The sequence below is a fragment of the Pecten maximus genome, chromosome 16 (assembly GCF_902652985.1).
Source record: "Pecten maximus chromosome 16, xPecMax1.1, whole genome shotgun sequence".
NCBI classification, from domain to species: domain Eukaryota; kingdom Metazoa; phylum Mollusca; class Bivalvia; order Pectinida; family Pectinidae; genus Pecten; species Pecten maximus.
Window position 1 is genome coordinate 6,488,198 of NC_047030.1, and position 25,076 is coordinate 6,513,273.

Here is a 25,076-nt window from a genome sequence, read left to right on the forward strand (position 1 = left end):
AACACTTTGTTGGCTCCGCTTCCTTAACATTCTCACCAATTTCAAGCTCAATCGCACCAGTGGAACTGGAAAAGAAGTTTAAAATGTGTTTTTCAAGATGGTTGCCATGGCGGCCATCTAGGATTTCTGACTGACCCATAAATAACAACACTTGGCCAGGATCATCTAAAGATCATTTTTGGTATGTTAGAGCTGAATCCCCCTGGTGAAATTTGAGAAGAAGTTTCAAATAGTTCAGGAAAACCATGATTGCGTAATAACAAAATGGCCACCTTAGCTGCCATGTCAAAGTTTTAACGATGCCGAAAAATAACAACACTTTGTTGACTATCTTTCCTTAACATCCTCACCAGTTTCCAGCTCAATTGCACCATTGGAACTGGAGAAAAAGTTTAAAATGTGTTTTTCAAGATGGTTGCCATGGCGGCCATCTTGGATTACTGACTGACCTGAAAAATAACAACTCTTGGTCAGGACCATCTCAGGATCATTTTTGGTAAGTAAGAACTGAATCCCATCGGCGGAATTTGAGAAGAAGTTTCAAATAGGTGTAGTTCAGAAGAACCATGATTGCGCAATCATGTTACAAAATGGCCGACGTGGCTGCCATGTCAAAGTTTTTACAAAGCCAAAAAATAACAACACTTTGTTGACTCTCCCTCCTTAACATCCTCACCAACTTCCAGCTCAATCGCAACAGTGGAACTGGAGAAGAAGTTTAAAATGTGTTTTTCAAGATGGTTGCCATGGCGGCCATCTTGGATTTCTGACTGACCTGAAAAATAACAACACTTGGTCAGGACATCTCAGGATCATTTTTGGTAAGTAAGAACTGAATCCCACTGGTGTAATTTGAGAAAAAGTTTCAAATAGGTGTAGTTCAGAAGAACCGTGATTGCGCAATCATGGTACAAAATGGCCGACGTGGCTGCCATGTCAAAGTTTTTACGAAGCCGAAAAATAACAACACTTTGTTGGCTCTCCCTCCTTAACATCCTCAACAATTTCCAACTCAATGGCACCAGTGGAACTGGAGAAGAAATTTAAAATGTGTATTTCAAGATGGTTGCCATGGCGGCCATCTTGAATATCTGACCGACCTGAAAAATAACAACACTTGGTTGGGATCATCTCAGGATCATTTCAGGCAAGTTTCAACTCAATAGCACTGGTGGAACTCGAGAAGAAGTTTCAAATGTGTTTTCAAAATGGCGGCTGTGGCGGCGATCTTGGATTTCAGACTGACCCGAAATATAACAACACTTGGTCGGGACCATCCCAGCATCATTTCAGGCAAGTTTCAGCTAAATCCCACTGGTGGAACTTGAGAAGAAGTTTGAAATGTGAAAAGTTTACGCACGGCGGACGGCGAACGGCGGACGGCGCACGACGACGGACGAAACATGATGACTATAGGTCATCCTGACCCTTCGGGTCAGATGACCTAACAAGAGGCCTAGAAGTCCTGAATCCCTAACTTGGTTAAGTAAGATCTCTTAGTTAAATATCAGTACTCAGTTCCTTGTAGTCTTCCAGAAATACATACCATCAGTTTGACCGCATCCAAAGCTTTTGTACTGTTGGTAGTACTTGAATATCTGAAATTTAGAATATCAATCTTACTTCAGCCTTAATCTTAATGTCATTTATCATATGACTACCGTTATATACGGTGTCATAAACCCATCACATAAATTTTCTTTATGACACTAGTGTAATAACACCTTTCGCTACGCTGATTGGCTGGTTCCGTGAGAACTGTATTCATACGCGTGGGAACGACCTACTTCTTTTTACTACGACTCGTAAAAATGGCGACTAGTGCTTGTAAACTTTGAAAAAAAATCAACTGAACGACAAATTGGTCTATTAACATAACATATTGTACAATCAAAGATAAAATCCAAGATGTAAACATCCTAAGTTTTTTAATTATATTTATACTATAAGATGTAAAATTAGGCCTGCCAAACATCTATTTTATGACCCCTAGTAACATATTTCAACTCCGATAGAAAATTGCGGTTGCGTTGTCCGATGAGACATATCTAGTCTAGATTCTTTTCAAATAAACAAATAATAACATTATTTAATAAAATCCTCATGAAAAACGGCAATGTAGTTTGTTACAACTTGCCTTCAACGGTTACTCAGAATAACATGCTGACACTGTCGTCGACAAACACGTGTAATGTAAAAACAAACAACACTGCCAACAAATCGGCATCCAAAGTCGCTTTTCACGGCAGTCTGAACACAATGTTCAGTGGGAATATTCACGGTGGAACATTTCACATCTCCATAAACTCCCGCGAGGACGAGGATAAACACAAAGCAGTGAAAAGGCGCCGTACAATGGTTCTGTACGACAGCGACAGCGAATAGACATTTGTACAACGAAGCCTCCATTATCGCGCCAAGTGACGTCACAGCTTCGTCACATCAAAAACAGTCGCTCATGAACTTTCAAACTAAAATATTTTCCTCATTGTTTCAAACACCGAGGACAATTTATCTATTATAGATTAAATGAAAAAATGCTGAAATTTTGTTTTGAGACGTGTATTTAATAAAATGAATCCTTTTCAAGAGTCAGTTGTGTTAGAACTATTTCTTCTCTCGTCGGTATAATTGACCTACTTCGAAGGTTCGGGTGATTTGGTTGAGATGTGATGATTCAAGGCAAAAGAGAAAATCAGTTTTTGATGGGGAACGATGAAAGAAAACGTCATATGATAAAAAGAATCTGTCATTCGTTTCCCTTCATATTAGATTTATGATACTCGTTTAGAATTTTTTATTTTGCTCGCCAGAGAGCCTCGCAAAAATAAAAAATTCTAAACGAGTATCATAAATCTAATATGAAGGGAAACGAATGACAGATCCTCTATCTATAAAGCAAATCTTAAAACTTCTTACCAGGCTATAGTGAAATAATTGTGCTAGCAGTTATCTTAGCAGGGTCAATAATACAAACACATAGGCTTCCATAATATTACATAAGATTTGCATCACCTTAAGAGTGGCTATCTGGCATGCTATAGATATCACTTTAATCTCACTTTTAGTCAATATTTGATTTCCTGACAGTTTGAAGAAAACAAATACTCAAGTCTTGAACATCAGAAATTGAAGAAATAGTTGAATCAGAATTTTTTCAGGGAAACATAACTTTATATCATGACTCTAATATATTAAACAAATTGGTAAGAAAATATGGGTGGAAACCTCCAGACAAAAATGAAATACTGAAATAAATAAAGGGCAATAACTTTTGCATTTTTTTTTATTTCGGAAACACAACACATCACGATAATAAAGTCTACCAAGTTTTAAAAAATGTCAGTTGAAAATGTAGGAGGAAATCTCCAGACAAAAAAAAATAATACTGAAATAAACAAAGGGGATAAATGGAAGTTTACTGCATACAGACGGACTGATGATGTCATACCATATTATTCCTGTCAAATTCTGGGCGTACAAAAATCCATACATAAAACATCAATTAATCACAAGGATTAAAAGAAGTCATCCAGATAATATCCAACAAATAAGAGGCCCAGAGGGCCTGAATCCCTCACATGGGTAGTAAGAAAAGGTACAAGCTTCTGGTCAAATATTAGTACTGTCAAACCTGTTATAAAGGACATGTAAAGGACACTTGTGTAACAAGGACAGACTTATCTGACAAAGGATTCTTCTTATGGATTCTTCCATAGCGTAAGCTTTAATTATAACACTTCATGAGGTAAAACATTTAGAAAGACCTACATCTTATGATTGTGAACTAAAAAGGTAACTCAAAATGTCCTCAATGTCAAATGGTTCAGTAATTATACATGGATAAGCAAGAGAAACAAGAGGCCCAGGGGCCTTAACGGTCATCTGACTCTAAATTAAAACCCTTATATTATTGTAGTATGCATTCTCTGTAGCAAGTATATAGTGGCACTGTTGGCCATGGTGGCCATCTTGGATATCTGACCGACCCAATAAATAATAACACTTGGTCTGGACCATCTAAGGATCATTTCTGGTAAGTTAGAGCTGAATCCCACCAGTGGAATTTGAGAAGAAGTTTGAAATAGGTGTTGTTCAGGAAAACCATGATTCCGCAATCATGTTACAAAATGGCCGCCATTGCTGCCATGCCAAAGTTTTTACAAGGCTGACAAAATAACAACACTTTGTTGGCACTCCTTCCTTAACATCCTCACCAATTTCGAGCTCAATGGCACCAGTGGAACTGGAGAAGAAGTTTAAAATGTGTTTTTTAAGACGGCGGATATGGCGGCCATCTTGCATTTCAGACCAATCTAAAAAATAACAACACTTGGTCGGGATCATGTCAGGAACATTTCAGGCAAGTTTCAGCCCAACAGTACTGGTGGAACTTGAGAAGAAGTTTAAAATGTGTTTTTGAAGATGGTGGTTATGGTGGCCATCTTGGATTTCGGACCGACCCGAAAAATAACATCACTTGGTCGGGATCATATCAGGATCATTTCAGGCAATTTTCAGCTCAATAGCACTGGTGGAACCGGAGAAGAAGTTTAAAATGTGTTTTCAAAATGGTGGCAATGGGGGCCATCTTGGATTTCGGACCGACCCGAAAAATAACAACACTTGGTCGGGATCATATCAGGATCATTTCAGGCAAGTTTCAGCTCAATAGCACTGCTGGAACTTGAGAAGAAGTTTAAAATGTGTTTTTCAAGATGGCGCCTATGGCGGCCATCTTGGATTTCGGACCAATCTAAAAAATAACAACACTTGGTCGGGATCATGTCAGGAACATTTCAGGCAAGTTTCAGCCAAACAGTACTGGTGGAACTTGAGAAGAAGTTTAAAATGTGTTTTTGAAGATGGTGGTTATGGTGGCCATCTTGGATTTCGGACCGACCCGAAAAATAACATCACTTGGTCGGGATCATATCAGGATCATTTCAGGCAATTTTCAGCTCAATAGCACTGGTGGAACCGGAGAAGAAGTTTAAAATGTGTTTTCAAAATGGCGGCAATGGGGGCCATCTTGGATTTCGGACCGACCCGAAAAATAACAACACTTGGTCGGGATCATATCAGGATCATTTCAGGCAAGTTTCAGCTCAATAGCACTGCTGGAACTTGAGAAGAAGTTTAAAATGTGTTTTTCAAGATGGCGCCTATGGCGGCCATCTTGGATTTCGGACCAATCTAAAAAATAACAACACTTGGTCGGGATCATCTCAGGAACATTTCAGGCAAGTTTCAGCCCAACAGCACTGGTGGAACTTGAGAAGAAGTTTAAAATGTGTTTTTGAGAGATGGTGGTTATGGTGGCCATCTTGGATTTCGGACCGACCCGAAAAATAACATCACTTGGTCGGGATCATATCAAGATCATTTCAGGCAATTTTCAGCTCAATAGCACTGGTGGAACCGGAGAAGAAGTTTAAAATGTGTTTTCAAAATGGCGGCTATGGGGGCCATCTTGGATTTAGGACCGACCCGAAAAATAACAACACTTGGTCGGGATCATATGAGGATCATTTCAGGCAAGTTTCAGCTCAATAGCACTGCTGGAACTTGAGAAGAAGTTTAAAATGTGTTTTTCAAGATGGCGGCTATGGCGGCCATCTTGGATTTCGGACCGACCTGAAAAATAACAACACTTGGTCACGATCATATCAGGATCATTTCAGGCAAGTTTCAGCTCAATAGCACTGGTGGAACTTGAGAAGAAGTTTAAAATGTGTTTTTCAAGATGGCGGCTATGGCGGCCATCTTGGATTTAGGACCGACCCGAAAAATAACAACACCTGGTCGGGATCATCTCAGGATAATTTCTGGCAAGTTTCAGCCCAACAGCACTGGTGGAACTTGAGAAGAAGTTTAAAATAAGTTTTTCAAGATGGCGGCTATGACGGCCATCTTGGATATCGGACAGACCCGAAAAATAACAACACTTGGTCGGGATCATCTCAGGATCATTTCAGGCCAGTTTCAGCTCAATAGCACTGGTGGAACTTGAGAAGAAGTTTAAAATGTGTTTTTCAAGATGGCGGCTACGGCGGCCATCTTGGATTTCGGACCGACCCGAAAAATAACAACACTTGGTCGGGATCATATCAGGATCATTTCAGGCAAGTTTCAGCTCAATAGCACTGGTTGAACTTGAGAAGAAGTTTGAAATGTGTTTTTCAAGATGGCGGCTATGGCGGCCATCTTGGATTTCGGACCGACCCGAAAAATAACAACACTTGGTCGGGATCATCTCAGGATCATTTCAGGCAAGTTTCAGCTCAAAAGCACTGGTGGAACTTGAGAAGAAGTTTAAAATGTGTTTTTCAAGATGGCGGCTATGGCGGCCATCTTGGATTTTGGACCGACCCGAAAAATAACAACACTTGGTCGGGATCATCTCAGGATCATTTCTGGCAAGTTTCAGCCCAACAGCACTGGTGGAACTTGAGAAGAAGTTTAAAATGTGTTTTCAAAATGGCGGCTATGGCGGCCATCATGGATTTCGGACTGACCCGAAAAATAACAACACTTGGTCAGGACCATCTCAGGATCATTTCAGGCAAGTTTCAGCTTAATCCCACTGGTGGAACTTGAGAAGAAGATTGAAATGTGAAAACTTTACGCACGGCGCACGACGCACGACGCACGGCGCACGACGACGGACGAAGCATGATGACTATAGGTCATCCTGACCCTTCGGGTCAGATGACCTAAAAACCCAGCTTGTTCTGAATATCCATAACGACAATACAATATCTCACCTTCAAGATATCCCTTTCAAAAATTACAACCTTGACAGTCTTGATATTGGTTTTTCTATTTCGGCCATATTTGCTGATGGTATCACACATGGTCTTGGCAACAAGATGTGTTGGGTACAACAATTTCCCTGTACCAAGTACTGGGAAAGCAATGCTCTGAAGCCGTCTTTTATCGGTCTCTATCAGACACTTTGTCACCAGCAGCTCCAAAACCTTAATAACAAGTGAATTGGTTTTCACATATTCTCAAACAAAATTCTAATGAATTTCAAAATTCATCAAACTCAAAGCAAACACATCTTATCACCTCAATTTTGTATAAATATAACAATAATGTCTAAATGTTTTTAACTATCAATCCAGTATTTTTCCTTTCTACATACTTACAATTTTGGCTTCAATTCAAATGTTTACCTGGTGTGTTATTATTCCCATTTTTTTATTCTGTGTTTTTGCCCATGCAAGTCCTACTTGAAATATCAGTGATTTACAATAAGCATAATATTTCTGCTAAGGATACTTCTCGATGCTGATGACATATAGACAAATGTACAATGGAATGGAAATATGATGAAATATCCTCTGAAAAAAATTAACTAAAAAAGTCACACTTACCATCAGAGAAAAATTACCAGTAGGTCTCCAATGAGGCAACACTACATGAACTATGTTCTGTACATGTGGAAAGTTTCCAGCCGAAGTCACAGCAACATCACCAACACAGATACTCTGGTATTTTTTGTAGCATTCTGTTTGGATACCCTTTCCAGCTATTTTCAATATTGTTTTAGAAACATATCCAAAATCTAAATCCAGTTTTGGATTAGTTGTGTTTACAAGAACATCCACCTAGAAATAATTAAGATTTTCAATTTACTATTCCATACATTTAATTCTCAAATCCAATAACTTCTAAGTCTTCCATTTTCATTTCAACTGTGAAAGGTTCACATTTTAAACAAGTGTCAAGTATTTTAAACAAGAGGCCCATGGGCCTTAACGGTCATCCGACTCAAAATTAAAGACCCTTATACTATTGTAGTATGCATTCTCTGTAGCGAGTAAAGTGGCACGGTTGGCCATGGCGGCCATCTTGGATTTCTGACCGACCTGAAAAATAGCAACACTAGGTCAAGACCATCTCAGGATCATTTCTGGTAAGTTAGAGCTAAATCCCACTGATGAACTTTGAGAAGAAGTTTTAAATAGGTGTTGTTAAGGAAGAACCATGATTGCGCAATCATGTTACAAAATCGCCGCCGTGGCTGCCATGTCAAAGTTTTTACGAGGCTAAAAAATAACAACACTTTGTTGGCTCTCCTTCCTTAACATCCACACCAATTTCCAGCTCAATGGCACCAGTGGAACTGGGGAAGAAGTTTAAAATGTGTTTTTCAAGATGGCTGCCATGGTGGCCATCTTGGATTTCTGACTGACCCGATGAATAACAACACTTGGCCAGGATCATTTCTGGTAAGTTAGAGCTGAATCCCACGGATGGAATTTGAGAAGAAGTTTGAAATAAGTGTTATTTTAAAAGAAGAACCATGATTGCGCAATCATGTTACAAAATGGCCACCGTGGCTGCCATGTCAAAGTTTTTAAGGGGCCGAAAAATAACAACACTTTGTTGCCTCTCCTTCCTTAACATCCCCACCAATTTCCAGCTCAATGGCATGAGTGGAACTGGAAAAGAAGTTTAAAATGTGTTTTTCAAGATGGCTGCCATGGCGGCCATCTTGGATTTCTGACTGACCCGATAAATAACAACATTTGGCCAGGACCATCTCAGGATCATTTCTGGTAAGTTAGAGCAGAATCACACTGGTGGAATTTGAGAAAAAGTTTTAAATAGGTGTAGTTAAGGAAGAACCATGATTGCGCAATCATGTTACAAAATAGCCACCATGGCTGCCATGTCAAAGTTTTTATGGGGCTGAAAAATAACAACACTTTGTTGCCTCTCCTTCCTTAATATCCTCACCAATTTCCAGCTCAATGGCACCAGTGGAACTGGAGAAGAAGTTTAAAATGTGTTTTTCAAGATGGCTGCCATGGCGGCCATCTTGGATTTCTGACCGACCTGAAAAATAACAACACTTGGTCAGGACCATCTCAGGATCATTTCTGGTAAGTTAGAGCTGAATCCCACTGATGGTATTTGAGAAGAAGTTTGAAATAGGTGTTGTTCAGAAGAACAATGATTGCGCAATCATGTTACAAAATGGCTGCCGTGGCTGCCATGTCAAAGTTTTTACGAAGCCGAAAAATAACAACACTTTATTGGCTCTACTTCCTTAACATCCTCACCAATTTCCAGCTCAATGGCATGAGTGGAACTGGAGAAGAAGTTTAAAATGTGTTTTTCAAGATGGTTGCCGTGGCGGCCATCTTGGATTTCTGACCGACCTGAAAAATAACAACACTTCCTCAGGACCATCCCAGCATCATTTCAGGCAAGTTTCAGCTCAATCTGACTAGTGGAACTTGAGAAGAAGTTTAAAATGTGTTTTCAAGATGGTGGCTGTGGCGGCCATCTTGGATTTCAGACCGACCCGAAAAATAACAACACTTGGTCAGGACCATCCCAGCATCATTTCAGGCAAGTTTCAGCTCAATCCCACTGGTGGAACTTGAGAAGAAGTTTGAAATGTGAAAAGTTTACGTACGGCGGACGGCAGACGGCGCACAGCGCACGGCGGACGGCGCACGACGACGGACGAAACATGATGACTATAGGTCATCCTGACCCTTCAGGTCAGATGACCTAAAAAAAGGTAAGTAAATGTAAGTTTGCATGTTAACACTTTCTATGTTGTCTAGTAATGGTACATGTATTTACAAACTTGCTAAGGACAATGGAACTGGTGGGTGGGAAGGACCATGGTAGAAAACGGTAACAGTAAACTGTGCAGTACCATAGCTATTAGTACAAAACAGACTAGAATTAAGGCCTGCCAAATATAGTAAATCAAAACTGGAACCCAAAGGCAAGGGACAGAAACCTACTCCTTACTTGAGGGCAAGCAGGAATACATACAGGCATCCCTGATAAATTTGACCCTCCACCATGCCAAGCCAGTGTCCAGCTGTTCAATCAAACAGCCAGGAGGATCCTGGAAAGTTTGAACAACCCCTGTCCATCTGAGGAACCCACCAAGGCAGGTACCCCAGGACAGTACCATGCAGAGAAGGCACTGCCAGACTCCACAGAGTTAGCAGACCCATCCTTAGCTTTTGCCCTGTTTAGCTGTAGGAATGGACATAGGTCATACTTATATGACAGCAGCCAACTATAGAAAAGCTGAAATTAAACAGAGTTCCCTGAACATGGCCAACACTCAGGACAAGCATCCTTCGGGGTGGGGGTAAATAATTAAGACTCACAGAAAAACTGAGAAAACCCCAGCATCGAATTGCTAGTTTTTTATGAACAAGAATTCTAAGTGGATGTATCGCCTATGCATAAAGTTGTATGATTACAAGAGTTATTGCATGGAAACATATTTTACATCTATAGTAACAATACCTTTGACCTTTGGACCAGTAAAAAAACAATCTCAGGCAAACACTTGTTATAAGGAACAAGAGATCCAAGAGGGATCTTGGCGCCCACCATTGAATGATCTTCATAGGTTCTATGTCAGATTGATCTTCTCCCTACTTATTTCCCTTCATTTTACTAATCTGTGCAAATTGAGAAACATCCCTCCAGTACTTTTCAAACAAGGGAATCCTAGCTATATCAGAAATTTGAGATTTAGCGATAATGGCTGTTTGTTTGCCAGATTGTTTTCAAGACAGACTGGTCCCAAAATGCAATATGATGGACCAAGGGGAACCTACATATGAAATTTGAGAAAGATCCCTTCAGTACTTTCTGAGAAATAGCGATAACAAACTTCAATTATCAAAATCCAAGATGGCTGCCTCTCGTCCATGTTGTTTTCTGATAAGTCTCAAAATGCAATATGCATAACTAAGCACCAAGTGCAAACTACATATGAAATTTGAAGACAGATCCCTTCAGTACTTTCTCAGAAATAGTGGTAACAAACTTCAATTGTCAAAATCCAAGATGGCTGCCTATCGGCCATGCTGTTTTACGATTGGTCTCAAAATGCAATATGCATAACGAGGCACCAAGGGGAACCTACATATGAAATTTGAGAAAGATCCCTTCAGTACTTTCTGAGAAATAGCGATAACAAACTTCAATTATCAAAATCCAAGATGGCTGCCTCTCGTCCATGTTGTTTTCTGATAAGTCTCAAAATGCAATATGCATAACTAAGCACCAAGGGCAAACTACATATGAAATTTGAAGACAGATCCCTTCAGTACTTTCTCAGAAATAGTGGTAACAAACTTCAATTGTCAAAATCCAAGATGGCTGCCTATCGGCCATGTTGTTTTACGATTGGTCTCAAAATGCAATATGCATAACTAGGCACCAAGGGGAACCTACATATAAAATTTTTAGAAAAATCCCTTCAGTACTTTCTCAGAAATAGCGGTAACAAACTTCAATTGTCAAAATCGAAGATGGCTGCCTGTCAGCCATGTTGTTATCCAACTGGTCCCAAAATGAGATATGCACAAGTAGGGACCAAGGGCAACCTATATATCAAATTTCAGATCGGTCCCAAAATGCAATATGCATAACTAGGTACCAAGGGGAACCTACATATGAAATTTGAGAAAGATCCCTTTAGTACTTTCTCAGAAATAGCAGTAACAAGAATTGTTAATGGACGGACGGACCACGGACGAAAGGCGATTTGAATAGCCCATGATGGTGGGCTAAAAACTGCATGAAGTTTGAGTTTGATCAGCAACAGGGAACTTGAGTTGTCGCAAGGTAACATATTTTCTATTTTTAGTCACAGTGACCTTGACCTTTGACCTGGAAAGCAGTCTCAAGCAAGAACTTGTGATAAGGAAGGTCTGCATTAAGTTTGAGTTTGATTAACCAAAGGGAACTTGAGGTATATCACAGAAACCTTTGTGTGGATGCCGCCGCCAACGCTGACATCTTTATTTCGCCTGCTTTTCGTAAACCATAAACAGTCACAAACAAGGGATGGGTGGGCTATCTAGGATATTTTGAAAAAGGAATAAACCAACCCCGAAAAGCCTAAAAAGGCAGGCCAAACTGTCATATGGCAAAGCAATGTTGAACAAGATTATTGCAGGCAGAGCAATATACGCCAGTCGAATGTCATATCAATATCGTCATATTCACAATAAAAAAGAAAAATGTTCTTGGATGTTGACAAGTCTTCATTTCCTCTTAATATGTAAATACTAGCCGCAATATACCGCTCGGCTAGAGAGATCTTCTCTTTAGTTCGATCGGTTGAGCGTAAGACTAGTAAGCCAGAGGTCCCAGGTTCGATCCCTAGCGGAGGCAGTGATTTATAAATTTAATTAATCATGCGCTCTGTAATATTGGTGCCCTCGAAAGCACCCGGGAAAAATACTCAGCCTTGCTCCACAAACATCGCTGTTACCCCTGGAAACTCGAGGACGAGTTTTCCTGGAGGGGGAGTATGTAACCCTGGTAAATACTAGCCGCAATATACCGCTCAGCTAGAGAGATCTTCTCTTTAGCTCGATCAGTTGAGCGTAAGACTAGTAAGCCAGAGGTCCCGGGTTCGATTCCTAGCGGAGGCAGTGATTTATAAATTTAAGTAATCATGCGCTCTGTTACATAAATAAAGTAAAGTACGCATTCAGCTTGATAATGCTATCTATGTAAGTTATTTGCAACAGAACAGTCCATCAACATTCATTTAATTATGGTAATCCCCAACTTAAAAATTTCCATGAGAAAGCATTATTGGATTTAAAGAAACATATCCTCGTTGATCATGAGGAACTTTCCTTAAAATCTGTAATGCTTTCCCATGGAAAATTTTAAACCAAGGAATTTACTGAAGGAATGTTGATGAAACCGGGACAGGTAAACACTATGGTTTAAATGTACCGAGTTAACATAAAGGTAGGCAGTTCATAAGAATCAATGGATGCTTTATTTGTATTGACTACATTATGGCATTACCAATATATGACCTTACGAACTGTAGGTGGGCGTTTCCAGCTCATAACTGTCAATTGGTGTATGAATATTACAGTAACACATCCGCGGCCTCAGTAAAATAATAGAATGGAAAATAAACCTAATCTGTCTTGGAAAATCAAATTAAACAAGTGTAATATGTGACAAATATAAGTATTACCATGATCATGCCTGTTGCATATTATGTTGTTCATGTTTTTTAATGTGAAAGAATACAAGTAGGAAGTTTACAGGACTTATGGATGATAAAGGTGAGAGAATTTCAATCCCGTTAATAAATAGAGAAATGGGATTTAACATCACAAGTGATAAATATTAGAGTGCACTTAATTAAATTTGCTTTTTTCCTGATGGCATTCATAAGTCCATTAATGCCAATTGAAAGCAGTTCAATGCTTAAATATTGTCCATCAGATTTATAATTTCAAAATATTTCAATGTAAAATATCTGCATTTACCCTCTGCAAAGGTACCAAAATTTAGTAGGAATCTGTATTTTTTAGGTTTACATGTACAATGTGTTCAGTTACCTTTTGGTCTGCCAATGACCCTTCCACTATTTCCAGCTGAATTGATGATTTTCTCTCATTTCCTCCTAAATAAAAGGACATAATTAAGCTATATATATTTTTTTTTTTCATTGCATACAAGTTAATATAATTGGCATATCACTTTATGAAGAAAAATGAATGATTTTAGCTAAAATATATACATGTGTATAAAGGTGTGTGGTAACTTAGATGATTTCCTTATATGTTAGGCCACATTCCCAATTTTGTATGTTATTTTTCCCAATAAAGTCATCAAAGTTCTACAAGTCTTAAAATTCTGCAAGGACATGGAATCCAGGAAGCTATGTTCACCATTTTTTACCATGTTTTATATTTTACTGAAAACAAAATTAGAACTATAATGCAATGATGACTGAATTATATTCCTGTTCCCCAATCCACCCTAAATTTCTGATTTTAGCATTCATTTAACAGCAGACATTCTTATTTTTGCAATCAAGATTTTAGGTTCCTTTTCATTTTTGCATTATGGCCAATTATGCCTCATTTGTTCTGACAATATGGCCAAGTCAAGTTGACTCAGGAATTTCTTACAGTTTGTACATAGAGGTGTTTTCATTATCCTAGTACAGTGCATGTAAATACCATTTTGGACATTTATATCTAAGAGAGTGTCTAAGCCCTCATCATGTCTTATAACTATACTATAGCTATCTTTTACAATATCAATAGATCCAGCCATTTACCTACGACTGTGTCAGGACACCTCATATATATTCATGGATACGTTTGAGTGAGTTAATGAATAAATGAAATTTACCACAGTTAGATATAAATCATAATGCACTAGGGTGATACTTACCCTTTCTTAGTGGAGAGAAATCAACACTGTAGTGTGGATATTGAAGTAGAGCTTGTGTGAAAATACTCCTGGCATTTTCTAATTCCTTTTCATCACAGTACAGGTATATTTCTTTCAAATGAGGAAAAGTTCCAACAGTGTCAATCAAACACTCAGCTGTAGCCTGCATGCATGTTGATACCATAATGACATCAGAAAACAACAAAGGAATAGCTAAGCTGAAGACTCCTTTTGAGTCTGCAACTTCCAATGTTTTCTTTATTCTGGAGATAACCACAGACTTAGACAAGGACATCCCACTTCCTTTTACATCCTGTGAAGGGAACTCGGTGTAGATGATACTTTGACAATGAAGACTACCAGTTTCACTGCTCATACATGTCCAAGAATCTGATTTGGTTTTACTAGCATATTGACCACGACTTTGCTGTAAATCCTGCTCCAAAGATTTTCCTCCTAAAAAATGAATAATAAAACCCATAATATCTGGGACATGTAAACACCATTGTAGTAAATGATACCATCAAGAAAAGGAAAGTTAACAAAGGGGAAATTCACATCATGCTTATCAATCAAATAATCACATAATCACATCTAAGAAGCAAAGGGAACTGCAGTTTGTTAAATTAAAGAAAAATTTAAGAATACATTTTTTTTAAAAGACAACAATATTAATTAATTACATAATTATAGATGTCCTGTATGTCTCCACTTCTCAAATTCCAGATAACAGTAAACTGAAGGGGAAATTCAGAATCTGAAATGTGTGTTGAGATGGCCTTGCATTGATATAGTTACATTCCTGGTTTGGTTATGACAGCACATGTAAATTAAAAGCTCAACACACAGATTTCATATAAACAGAAAACTTTAACATTGTACAATTAATTAACAAATTCAAATTAAGTGTCAAGTATAAGCTAAAGTCATACTAGTAACAGAAACAATTTGTTGAGACAATCTTCTTATACCTAACTATAAAACAGGTTTGGTGATACTAGCACTTGCAATATGATCTTCAAAATGTGATTCCCCAATATAATAAACTATAGTAAATTTGCTGCCTCCCCATGGGCAAACAGGAAACCCTAGGGTCATGAAATTCATATTTTCTTAAGACCCTTCCATCTATGAAGTATGCTCTGATTCTACCTTATTTGGGTCTTGAGAAGATTTTTGAAGTTTCTGACAACCTTTTTGTTCCGCCCCCTAGTGTAGGGGTCATTCAAATCACAATAATGGCTGACCTTTGGCCGTGGAAGGTCTCTGAAAAATTTCACTGAAATCTGCTCAGGGGTTTCTGAGAAGTTCATAATATAAATTGTTTACGGATGGATGACGCACAACTCACAGCAAAGGACGAAAGGAAATTAGAATAGGTCAGTTGAGACTTCATCTCAGGTGACCTAAAAATAAATACATTGTATAGTAAATAGGGGAGGAAAGAGAGCCTTTCATGTGGGTGAGATAGGGGGATCTCAATCCTTTGGGTAAAATTTCTCAGTTGCTTAAAAACTTTTACAGTAAGCTTTGTGTCTGTAATCCTTCATTTTCTGTCAAGTTTTAGATTCCTCTTTATCTCTCCCACTTGTCACCAAAAACCCAATTCTTCATATTTGCAGAATAATTATTTTCAAAATAGTAAGCTAAATATGGTTCACAATTAAGCCCTCCAAACTTTGATACTTTTAAAGTAGGTGAGTAGGGTAATTCTTTAGGATGAATCTGGTACAAAACTTTTACACAAGGGAAGAGGGCTTATTTGTGGATAAATATAATATTCTTACCACATGTCAATATGTTTTCTCCGGCTCCTATGGGCTTCATATTAGCATCTACTGGACACATCACAGCATAAACATTTGTTTCTGATATGTCTCCTGGGACCAACATCAGATACAGAGAATTCTTCAGCACCCAAGTATGTGACGGCCAAGGTTCCCTGATGATTGCTTCTTTTTCAACTGATAAATAACAATTGTTACCAGCCTCAAATTTCATTTTTTCATTTTCAGCTGCTAGAACTTGCGGAAGCAACTTCATTCTTTCACTTCTGCTTTCAATTTCACCAACTTCTTTGTCTAAAGCAGATTTTGCAATGGGAATGTTTTTCTTTGGTCCAGTCATCACGAACTGCCTTTTGTTTTTAGTGAGTTCTAAACACACACCATACTTCTCTTGAAGGTGCTTCAAAAACTTTGGGTTTCTCTCCAAAACAAACTTACATATTCCTTCCGGCATTTCAAGTGGCACTGACTTTACAGTGCTAAGTTCTTTTGTGCAGACTCTCATCACCTGAAGAATTTCCTCCAAGGCATCATTTGTCGCCACTAAAGGTACTTCTTCACTACGTAAGGAAAGAATTTTAACTTTCCCACGATACTTTTCTAGAACTTTTCTGCAGTCCTCTTCATTTAACAGTTGTTCTGCATGTTGGAATTCTTGCCTTAAAGACACCGAAGATACACTTTCAAGAACGGTCTTCCCAGCATTCGATGCTTCATTCCCTTTTATTGCATATACATTAACAGTATCACATTTAGCTCCAATTTTCCACAAACATCTTAGATTTTTCTGATGTAGCTGTTTTGTAACATATTCTTCAGTTTCCTTGTTCTTAAGAATATCAGCCAAATCTTCCTGTAGCGGAAAGGTTACTCTATCTTTCTTTATCCTTTTAAGGATCTGTTTGATTTCTTCCACAATTTTATTTATATCTCCTTCCAGTGCTTCAATCACAATACAGTCTCCTTCAGTGGTACAATGCCTTTCTGGAACCTTACTACATACTTCAGCAATACTTAAAGCATTCCATAAAAGTAAGTCCAACTCCTGAACTTGCCATCGTTTCTGTACCTTCTTTGTCTTTGAAACTCTAGATGGCTCATCACTTTTACAAGCACTGGATTCCTTCAGATTATTTGCATCTATCCACTGCATAATCAGCTGCATGAGATCTGCAGTAGCTGCCACATGGACACGGTCAGTTGTATTCTTTATGATGATTCTCTCATTTTCTCTTTGAGTAGGTCCAAAGGATTCAGATGTCATCTGTCTGAATTGTTGATACTGCCTCACTGAAAAATCTGCTTCTTGGATGTTTTCTTCTATAATGGCTTGAGCCTTCTCCAAATCGGTCTTTTTTTGACACTTTAGTTGCAGTTTTCCCTGTGTTGAAACATTCCATACACATAGTATGTTGTCTGCTCGCAATAAAGTGTTGATATATGTTTTCACCTCCGGTTTCAAGAGCAAATCTGTCTTGAGAGGCAATATACCTAGTGTTTTTGTACATATTGCACTGAAAAAATGTGCAATCTTCCTTTTGCATTCTTCAACTTCATCCTCATTTCCAATATATGTCACTTTTGTGTTGCAATCTTGCAGACCAATTGTGGCATTAGGAAAATCTTGATTCAACTGATCAAGAAACTGAAATGATCTGAGGATAGCTCCATGGGATTCAGACTCTAGCTCAATGGAACATTTAAAATTTGACATTTTCATGACAGCTTTTGCTTTTTTGAAAATGCACTCCAAAGTATTAGGTAATCCCACAAAGTATAAACAGTCTTGTGTCTCATCATGAAAAACATCAGCCTTACCATCTGCATTTTCTACAGCTGGAATGAGACAGGAAAGAGATCTCTGAAGAGAATGCCTGGTATTATCAGAGGATAACTCTAATTTCCTCACCTCCACAATATGTTGAAATTTTGAAATCCATTTTCGAACAATTTCTTCATACTTTTCAACTTGATCATCAGTTGTAACATGAATACAAGTTGCTCCATCATGCTCTGAATATGTCCAGCTATTGGGTTTCAGAAGGTCCTCCTTATGGTGTTTGAACAAGAATTGTGTCAAACACAAGTCATCTATGAGATCAAAATGTTTTGTGCGCTGATCCCCTTTTTTGCTGATATACACCCTCCTAGAGGTCCAAACTCTGCCAACCTCAGAGAATTGGGGCAGATCTGAAAAATAATACATTCCATCTTTATAGAAATCTACATAACAAGATCAACACTGCTGGGACGATTATTTTGTATTACCTTGAAAGCTACAATAAGTAAAGGCAGTTTTGCAAATTCATTAATCAATGTTCAAATGTGGTAGCTATAAAAACACATTGTAAGCTGGAATAGAACATGAGACAAAAATTTCAACATTTATAATATCCTTAACAATATATATGATGTCCTTAACAATATATATGATGTCCTTAACAATATATATAATGTCATTAACAATATATATAATGTCCTTAACAAAATATATGATGTCCTTAACAATATATATGATGTCCTTAACAATATATATAATGTCATTAACAATATATATAATGTCCTTAACAAAATATATGATGTCCTTAACTATATATATGATGTCCTTAACAATATATATGATGTCCTTAACAATATATATGATGTCCTTAACAATATATTTGATGTCCTTAACAATATATTTGATGTCCTTAACAATATATTTGATGTCCTTAACAATATATATGATGTCCTTAACAATATATATAATGTCCTTAACAATATATATGATGTCCTTAACAATATATATGATGTCCTTAACAATATATTTGATGTCCTTAACAATATATATGATGTCCTTAACAATATATATAATGTCATTAACAATATATATAATGTCATTAACAATATATATAATGTCCTTAACAAAATATATGATGTCCTTAACAATATATATGATGTCCTTAACAATATATATAATGTCATTAACAATATATATAATGTCCTTAACAAAATATATGATGTCCTTAACAATATATATGATGTCCTTAACAATATATATAATGTCATTAACAATATATATAATGTCCTTAACAAAATATATGATGTCCTTAACAATATATATGATGTCCTTAACAATATATATAATGTCCTTAACAAAATATATGATGTCCTTAACAATATATATAATGTCATTAACAATATATATGATGTCCTTAACAAAATATATGATGTCCTTAACTATATATTTGATGTCCTTAACAATATATATGATGTCCTTAACAATATATTTGATGTCCTTAACAATATATATGATGTCCTTAACAATATATATGATGTCCTTAACAATATATATGATGTCCTTAACTATATATATGATGTCCTAAACAATATATATGATGTCCTTAACAATATATATAATGTCCTTAACTATATATATGCTATGTCCTTAACAATGTATATATGATGTCCTAAACAATATATATGATGTCCTTAACAATATATATGTTGTCCTTAACAATATATATGATGTCCTTAACAATATATATAATGTCCTTAACTATATATATGTTGTCCTTAACAATATATTTGATGTCCTTAACAACAATATATGATGTCCTTAACAATATATTTGATGTCCTTAACAATATATTTGATGTCCTTAACAATATATATGATGTCCTTAACAATATATATGACATATTGGTTGAAAAGTTAACATATTTCAACAATATGATATTGTTACAGCTTACCTCTGGCTCTTGAATGGGTGACTTTTTTTGGACCAGAGTCAGGAGGTATCCAAACATCTTGCTTTCTTTCTCCACCTTCAGCCATGACTTAATGACAGTCAGGTTCTTTTATTCCCAATATAATTCATCTTCACATGCATGAAGGGTTCAAACTTCAGAAAACCTATTGAGTGAAACAAGAAATAACTGTCACTTTAGTATCAGAGACAGAGGATTCCATCTATCTTCGGAATATCCTCGGATTAATGACAGATTAAGAAGCCATCTGCCCATATTGTGAGGTCTAATTTGACATTTGGACTTAAAAAGCAATTGCAAGTACGGTTTGGTTTGGTTTGTTTTTGTTTAACATCCTATTAACAGCCAGGGTCATTTAAGGAGGTGCCAGGTTTTGGAGGTGGAGGAAAGCTGGAGTACCCGGAGAAAAACTACCAGCCTACAGTCAGTACCTGGCAACTGCCCCACGTATGTTTTGAACTCGCAACCCAGAGTAGGAGGGCTGGTGATAAAGTGTTGGGACACCTTAACCACTCGGTCACCGCGAAGTACGGTACATAGGAAACAAACTATACCTTGATGTGACTCTTGCTTCCTTCCACCTCCATATACCAGTACAAAAGACCCAGAGGACCTGCATCGCTCATCTTGATATTTCAGTAACTATGTCAAAATAGTCTAATTTAAGTTATATTTCAAATATTTTCCCACTTTTGAACTGCCTCTCACAACAATGGTTCACACTGGTCGGATGAGCCTCATTTATATAAGATATGATTGCCCTCCCCAAATGATGTTTCACACCAAATTTGGTTGTAATCCAAACAAGAGTTAATTAGAAGGAGTAGGGTTTTAAAGCAAAATCCAGTCAAGTTCCCCATTTAGGGCCCTACCCCTCTGTCCCCAGGGGTCAGACTATAGCCTCATTTATATAGAATATGATCGCCCTCCCCTGATGACGTTTCACAACAAATGGTAATAATCTACACTTGGGTTAAGGAGATGTAAGGTTTTGAAAGAAAATGTCTAACGGTGCAAGGCGGATGAGATGGACGTAGCACAATGGCTATATGTCATCCTGACCCTTCGGGTCAGATGACCTAATAAAGGGCAAAAGCTCTCTAAGTTACTGTGAAATAATTTCTATTTACAACTAATCCAAGATCTTGTCGATATATGGTTACATACAAAGTTTCATCAAACTTAGTTATTATTTACTCCAGTTATCGTGTTCATAAGGTCCAATAATAATATTATTATAAAGGGCAATAACTCTGTAAGTTACAGTTTAATAATTTTCATTTTCAAACTCGTCTGAGATCTTGTTATTATATGGCAGCTTTCAAAGTTTCATTAAACTTGGTTGATATTTACTCCAGTTATTGCGGTCACAAGGTAATTTATATAACACAAAGTAAATATAGCATAAAAATTTATTAAAGGTTCAAAACTAATTGTTGATGGACGGACGCCACAGTATGGCATAAGCTCACCTAGAGGTCCTTTTCTGTAAATTTTGATTTGTTTGATCTAATCCAGGGCCATTTTCAGAGATCAAATTGTCCTTGACCTTAGGACCCAAATGGGATTGTACATTGAGCCAGTGACCTCAATTGATCTAACGTTTTAGAGTGAAATGATGCAAAATTTAACCTTGATCTTTGACACAGTGACCTTGGCCTGTGGTCAGTTGAATTCATGTTCAATTCCAAGTAACTTTCATGATTTCATAACAAAATGTTCATTATACATATATAATTGTAAAGATACAAAACCATACCTTGGCCTTTCTCGAGTTACCACATGTTGCTTGTATAATTAATTGAACAGAATAATAATTACTATATTTTGAAACATTCTATCTGGATGTTTTCTTCTGTCCTCATGTCATAATTTGTGATCACATGACTGGCTCGAAAGACTATAGTCATAACACTTGGTCAGGAAATATGACCAGTGCACCCTATCAAAATTTTTGTCATATTTGATTACAGGGAAAAATGAATATAAATACAATTTTTACAGATGAAAACACTTTCCCTCACACTTACATACAGTACCACACAGACCCTTCCCTAATCTTTGTCCTAGATCTACATTCTAGGCCTATAAACATCATTTCCAGTCGCCCAATGCTGAGTAAATGTGGAACATCTCCAGAAACTGATCTGTTTGACTGCATGCCCTACGAATGATGGAGACACCTGTATTTACAGTCAAGACTTTCGCCCAAGGCAAACATGCTCATGCAAAACTATTCGTGTACTTGATACACGACATGGCAAGGTCAATCAGACATGACCTGACGACGTCACATACCCGAAGTCCACCGTATGTACCCGAGCTAACTGCTATTAAAAATGAATACATTTAATATTATAAATATAATAAATTCCTATATGCATACTGTACGATATAATATATGTAACAGGAGAGGAGAAAATGTTACGGCCAGACCAGGGTTCGAACACGGGACCTCTGAACACTACCCGGATGCTCTACTAATTTAGCTACCTGGTCACAGATGATCGACCCAGTCCAGTCCCGCTACTATATATTTTAAAACCCCTTCCTACTACAACTGTATCAATCACTTTTAGACTTGTAACAGCAAAGCAAAAATGCAACAACCACTTCCCCATTGAACACAACTTTTTCTATCCTTTATTTTAGTATCCCAGACACACTTTTCACCATTTTTATCTGCAATGAAACAAATTGCACATAATACTCAGAAAAAAGTGATATATGTAGTGTAAAAGTTCTGACTACTGAGACCAGTGTATCCTCGTACAGTAGTATTACATGTAGTATCAAGATATACATTCTAGATAAATAAAACAGAGGGTCGCCCCCTTTATCTGCCGACAGAACACCGACTTAATTAGGCGACAAGAAACACCCTAGCTGCGATGACATAGCTCTGAACGACGGACGGAAAATTTCTGACAGATGGTCGTCGTCAGAGCTACGATTCCGTCCCATTGACCGTAGTGTTGCAAAACATCCAGCGGTGAAAATGATACAACTAGCGAGTGTCATGTAAATTTGCATTTAAATTAAGCATTTATTACACATTTCTAGCATAAACTGATAATTTATTAACCTACCATCATTTCTATAAGTCACAGATCAGTATGGCTTGTTTGGCCGCCATGTCACTTCTTGTTTGAAAGTCTCACGCTCCAATTATGGCAAGTTTACCTTATATGGAATGACCTACAAATTTTACAATGATAGTAAATATGATGACACAGACTTTCAGCACGATTTTCAAAAACTTCTTTCAAGTAAATTACAAATAAAACTTTAAATAATCTAGTTTCAGAACATTTTTCTTAATTTTCCGACTTTTAAACTTCAAACAGTTTTCAACTGGTGGCCTGTCACAGAGGCAGGTTTGTGAATTGAATATAAGTCAAAGTTGCCAGAACAATAATTTACAGTTGGATGTTATCCGAAATATATATTTTTATCAACCTGAAACCGCCCGATGTGAATCACATCGGGCCGTGCTACACTATCGGCAATGGGAGGGACTTCATACCCTGCCGGGAACGGAGTGAAGGCAGGGTATGATTATTCGTTCTAGAAACACCCAAGTTGAAGGTGGAGGAATCATATGTACATGTACTTCATAAAAATATACCGGTAGGTATCAAACCTGTAAACCTAACTAACTAGACGGCCAAACAGCATTATGTTAACTCTAAACTTTCTTAAAAGTATTCAAATTAAATTCAAAATATGAATTTAAAGGCTAAAAGTTGAAAGGAAGAATTAACTTGCAAAAATCCATGGCTACTTTCGGTTTGAAAAAAAATCATCACCTCAAATCGTCACAGTTGTCTTTTATTACGCTGCATGACATCAAGAAAACTAAAGTTTGACCGATTATATTATAATTGATTAATCAAATAGGATAAATAGCTCACCTCACGTCGTAGCAAAAGCAACTTCCACATCTCTGTGTTCTAATATGGACGTCGAATTCACAGAAACGAAAGTAGAAATACCAACAAAATGTTCGATTGCTTTCAGCCAATCAAATTGATTCTAACATATTAGAGTCCATACAGATCAATCTGTCGGTATTGTTTTTTTTCTTTATTACACACGAAGATTATTTTCTAAATTCTTGCATTACATTGACATTCAAGATTACATGGATATGTTATCCATAGCTATATTCGTCCATGGATCACTTTTTTCGACGGAAAGTACCGGCACTCGGTATTACAGTCCGAACTTATTTTAAAACGAGCAATGCTATTGGACCTGTACTCTGTGGCCTATCGAGTAGGGTCTGTCAGCCTACATCCCCGCCTGTACAGGTCTCTGTCTGTACCGGAAGGACTCAACTGTACCGGGGTGCATTCGATACAACATGTACTGTGACGTCTATACAGGCTTTTGTTACACGTTAAGTGTTATTTAAAGACGAATGGCAATACCACAACTGTTCCTCTCAACATTACATCATTATTATTATTATTATCATAAATACAGGTACTGATCTTGACCGGTACGGTCAGGGATGTAAATTTAAGTTGTATATTATCATTAATACAGGTACTTATGTTCACCGGTACAGTCAGGGATGTAAATCAAAATTGTAGTATATCATAAATACAGGTACTTATGTTGACCGGTACGGTCGGGGATGTATATTAAAGTTGTATATTATCATTAATACAGGTACACTGTACTGATGTTGACCGGTACGGTCAGGAATGTAAATTAAAGTTGTATATTATCATTAATACAGGTACTTATGTGGACCGGTACAGTCAGGGATGTAAATCAAAATTGTAGTACATCATAAATACAGGTACTATTGTTGACCGGTAAGGTCAGGGATGTAAATCAAAGTTATATTATATCATGAATACAGGTACTAATGTTGACCGGTACGGTCAGGGATGTAAATTAAAGTTGTATTATATCATGAATACAGGTACTAATGTTGACCGGTACAGTCAGGGATGTAAATCAAAGTTGTAGTATATCATAAATACAGGTACTAATGTTGACCGGTACAGTCAGAGATGTAGATTAAAGTTGTATTATATCATGAATACAGGTACTTATGTTGACCTGTATGGCCGGGGATGTAAATCAAAGCTGTGATATATCTTTAATACAGGTACTAATGCTGACCGGTACGGTCAGGGATGTAAATTAAAGCTGTAATATATCTTTAATACAGGTACTAATGCTGACCGGTACGGTCAGGGATGTAAATTAAAGCTTTATTATATCATTAATACAGGTACTGATGTTGACCGGTACGGTCAGGGATGTAAATTAAAGTTGTATTATATCAGAATACAGGTAC

At 37.3% G+C, this 25,076-nt stretch overlaps 2 protein-coding genes across 2 annotated transcripts in view; both read right to left on the minus strand.

Moving 5' to 3' along the window:
* Window positions 1–1,658, minus strand: part of LOC117345222 — a 28,143-nt gene extending 26,485 nt beyond the window's left edge. Inside the window, exon 1 of the mRNA XM_033908242.1 lies at window positions 1,547–1,658. The gene's annotated coding sequence lies outside the window, so the exon portion shown is untranslated. The remainder of the gene's footprint in view (window positions 1–1,546) is intronic.
* On the minus strand, window positions 1,515–19,826 carry LOC117314576 (protein mono-ADP-ribosyltransferase PARP14-like). Its single transcript, XM_033868643.1, has 7 exons — window positions 19,742–19,826; window positions 16,011–18,200; window positions 14,224–14,679; window positions 13,380–13,444; window positions 7,383–7,616; window positions 6,768–6,980; window positions 1,515–1,598 (listed from the first exon to the last, which is right to left on the minus strand). Exons 1-7 carry the CDS (start codon window positions 19,824–19,826, stop codon window positions 1,515–1,517), a joined length of 3,327 nt encoding a protein of 1,108 aa, XP_033724534.1.
* Window positions 19,827–25,076: the final 5,250 nt, after the last annotated feature.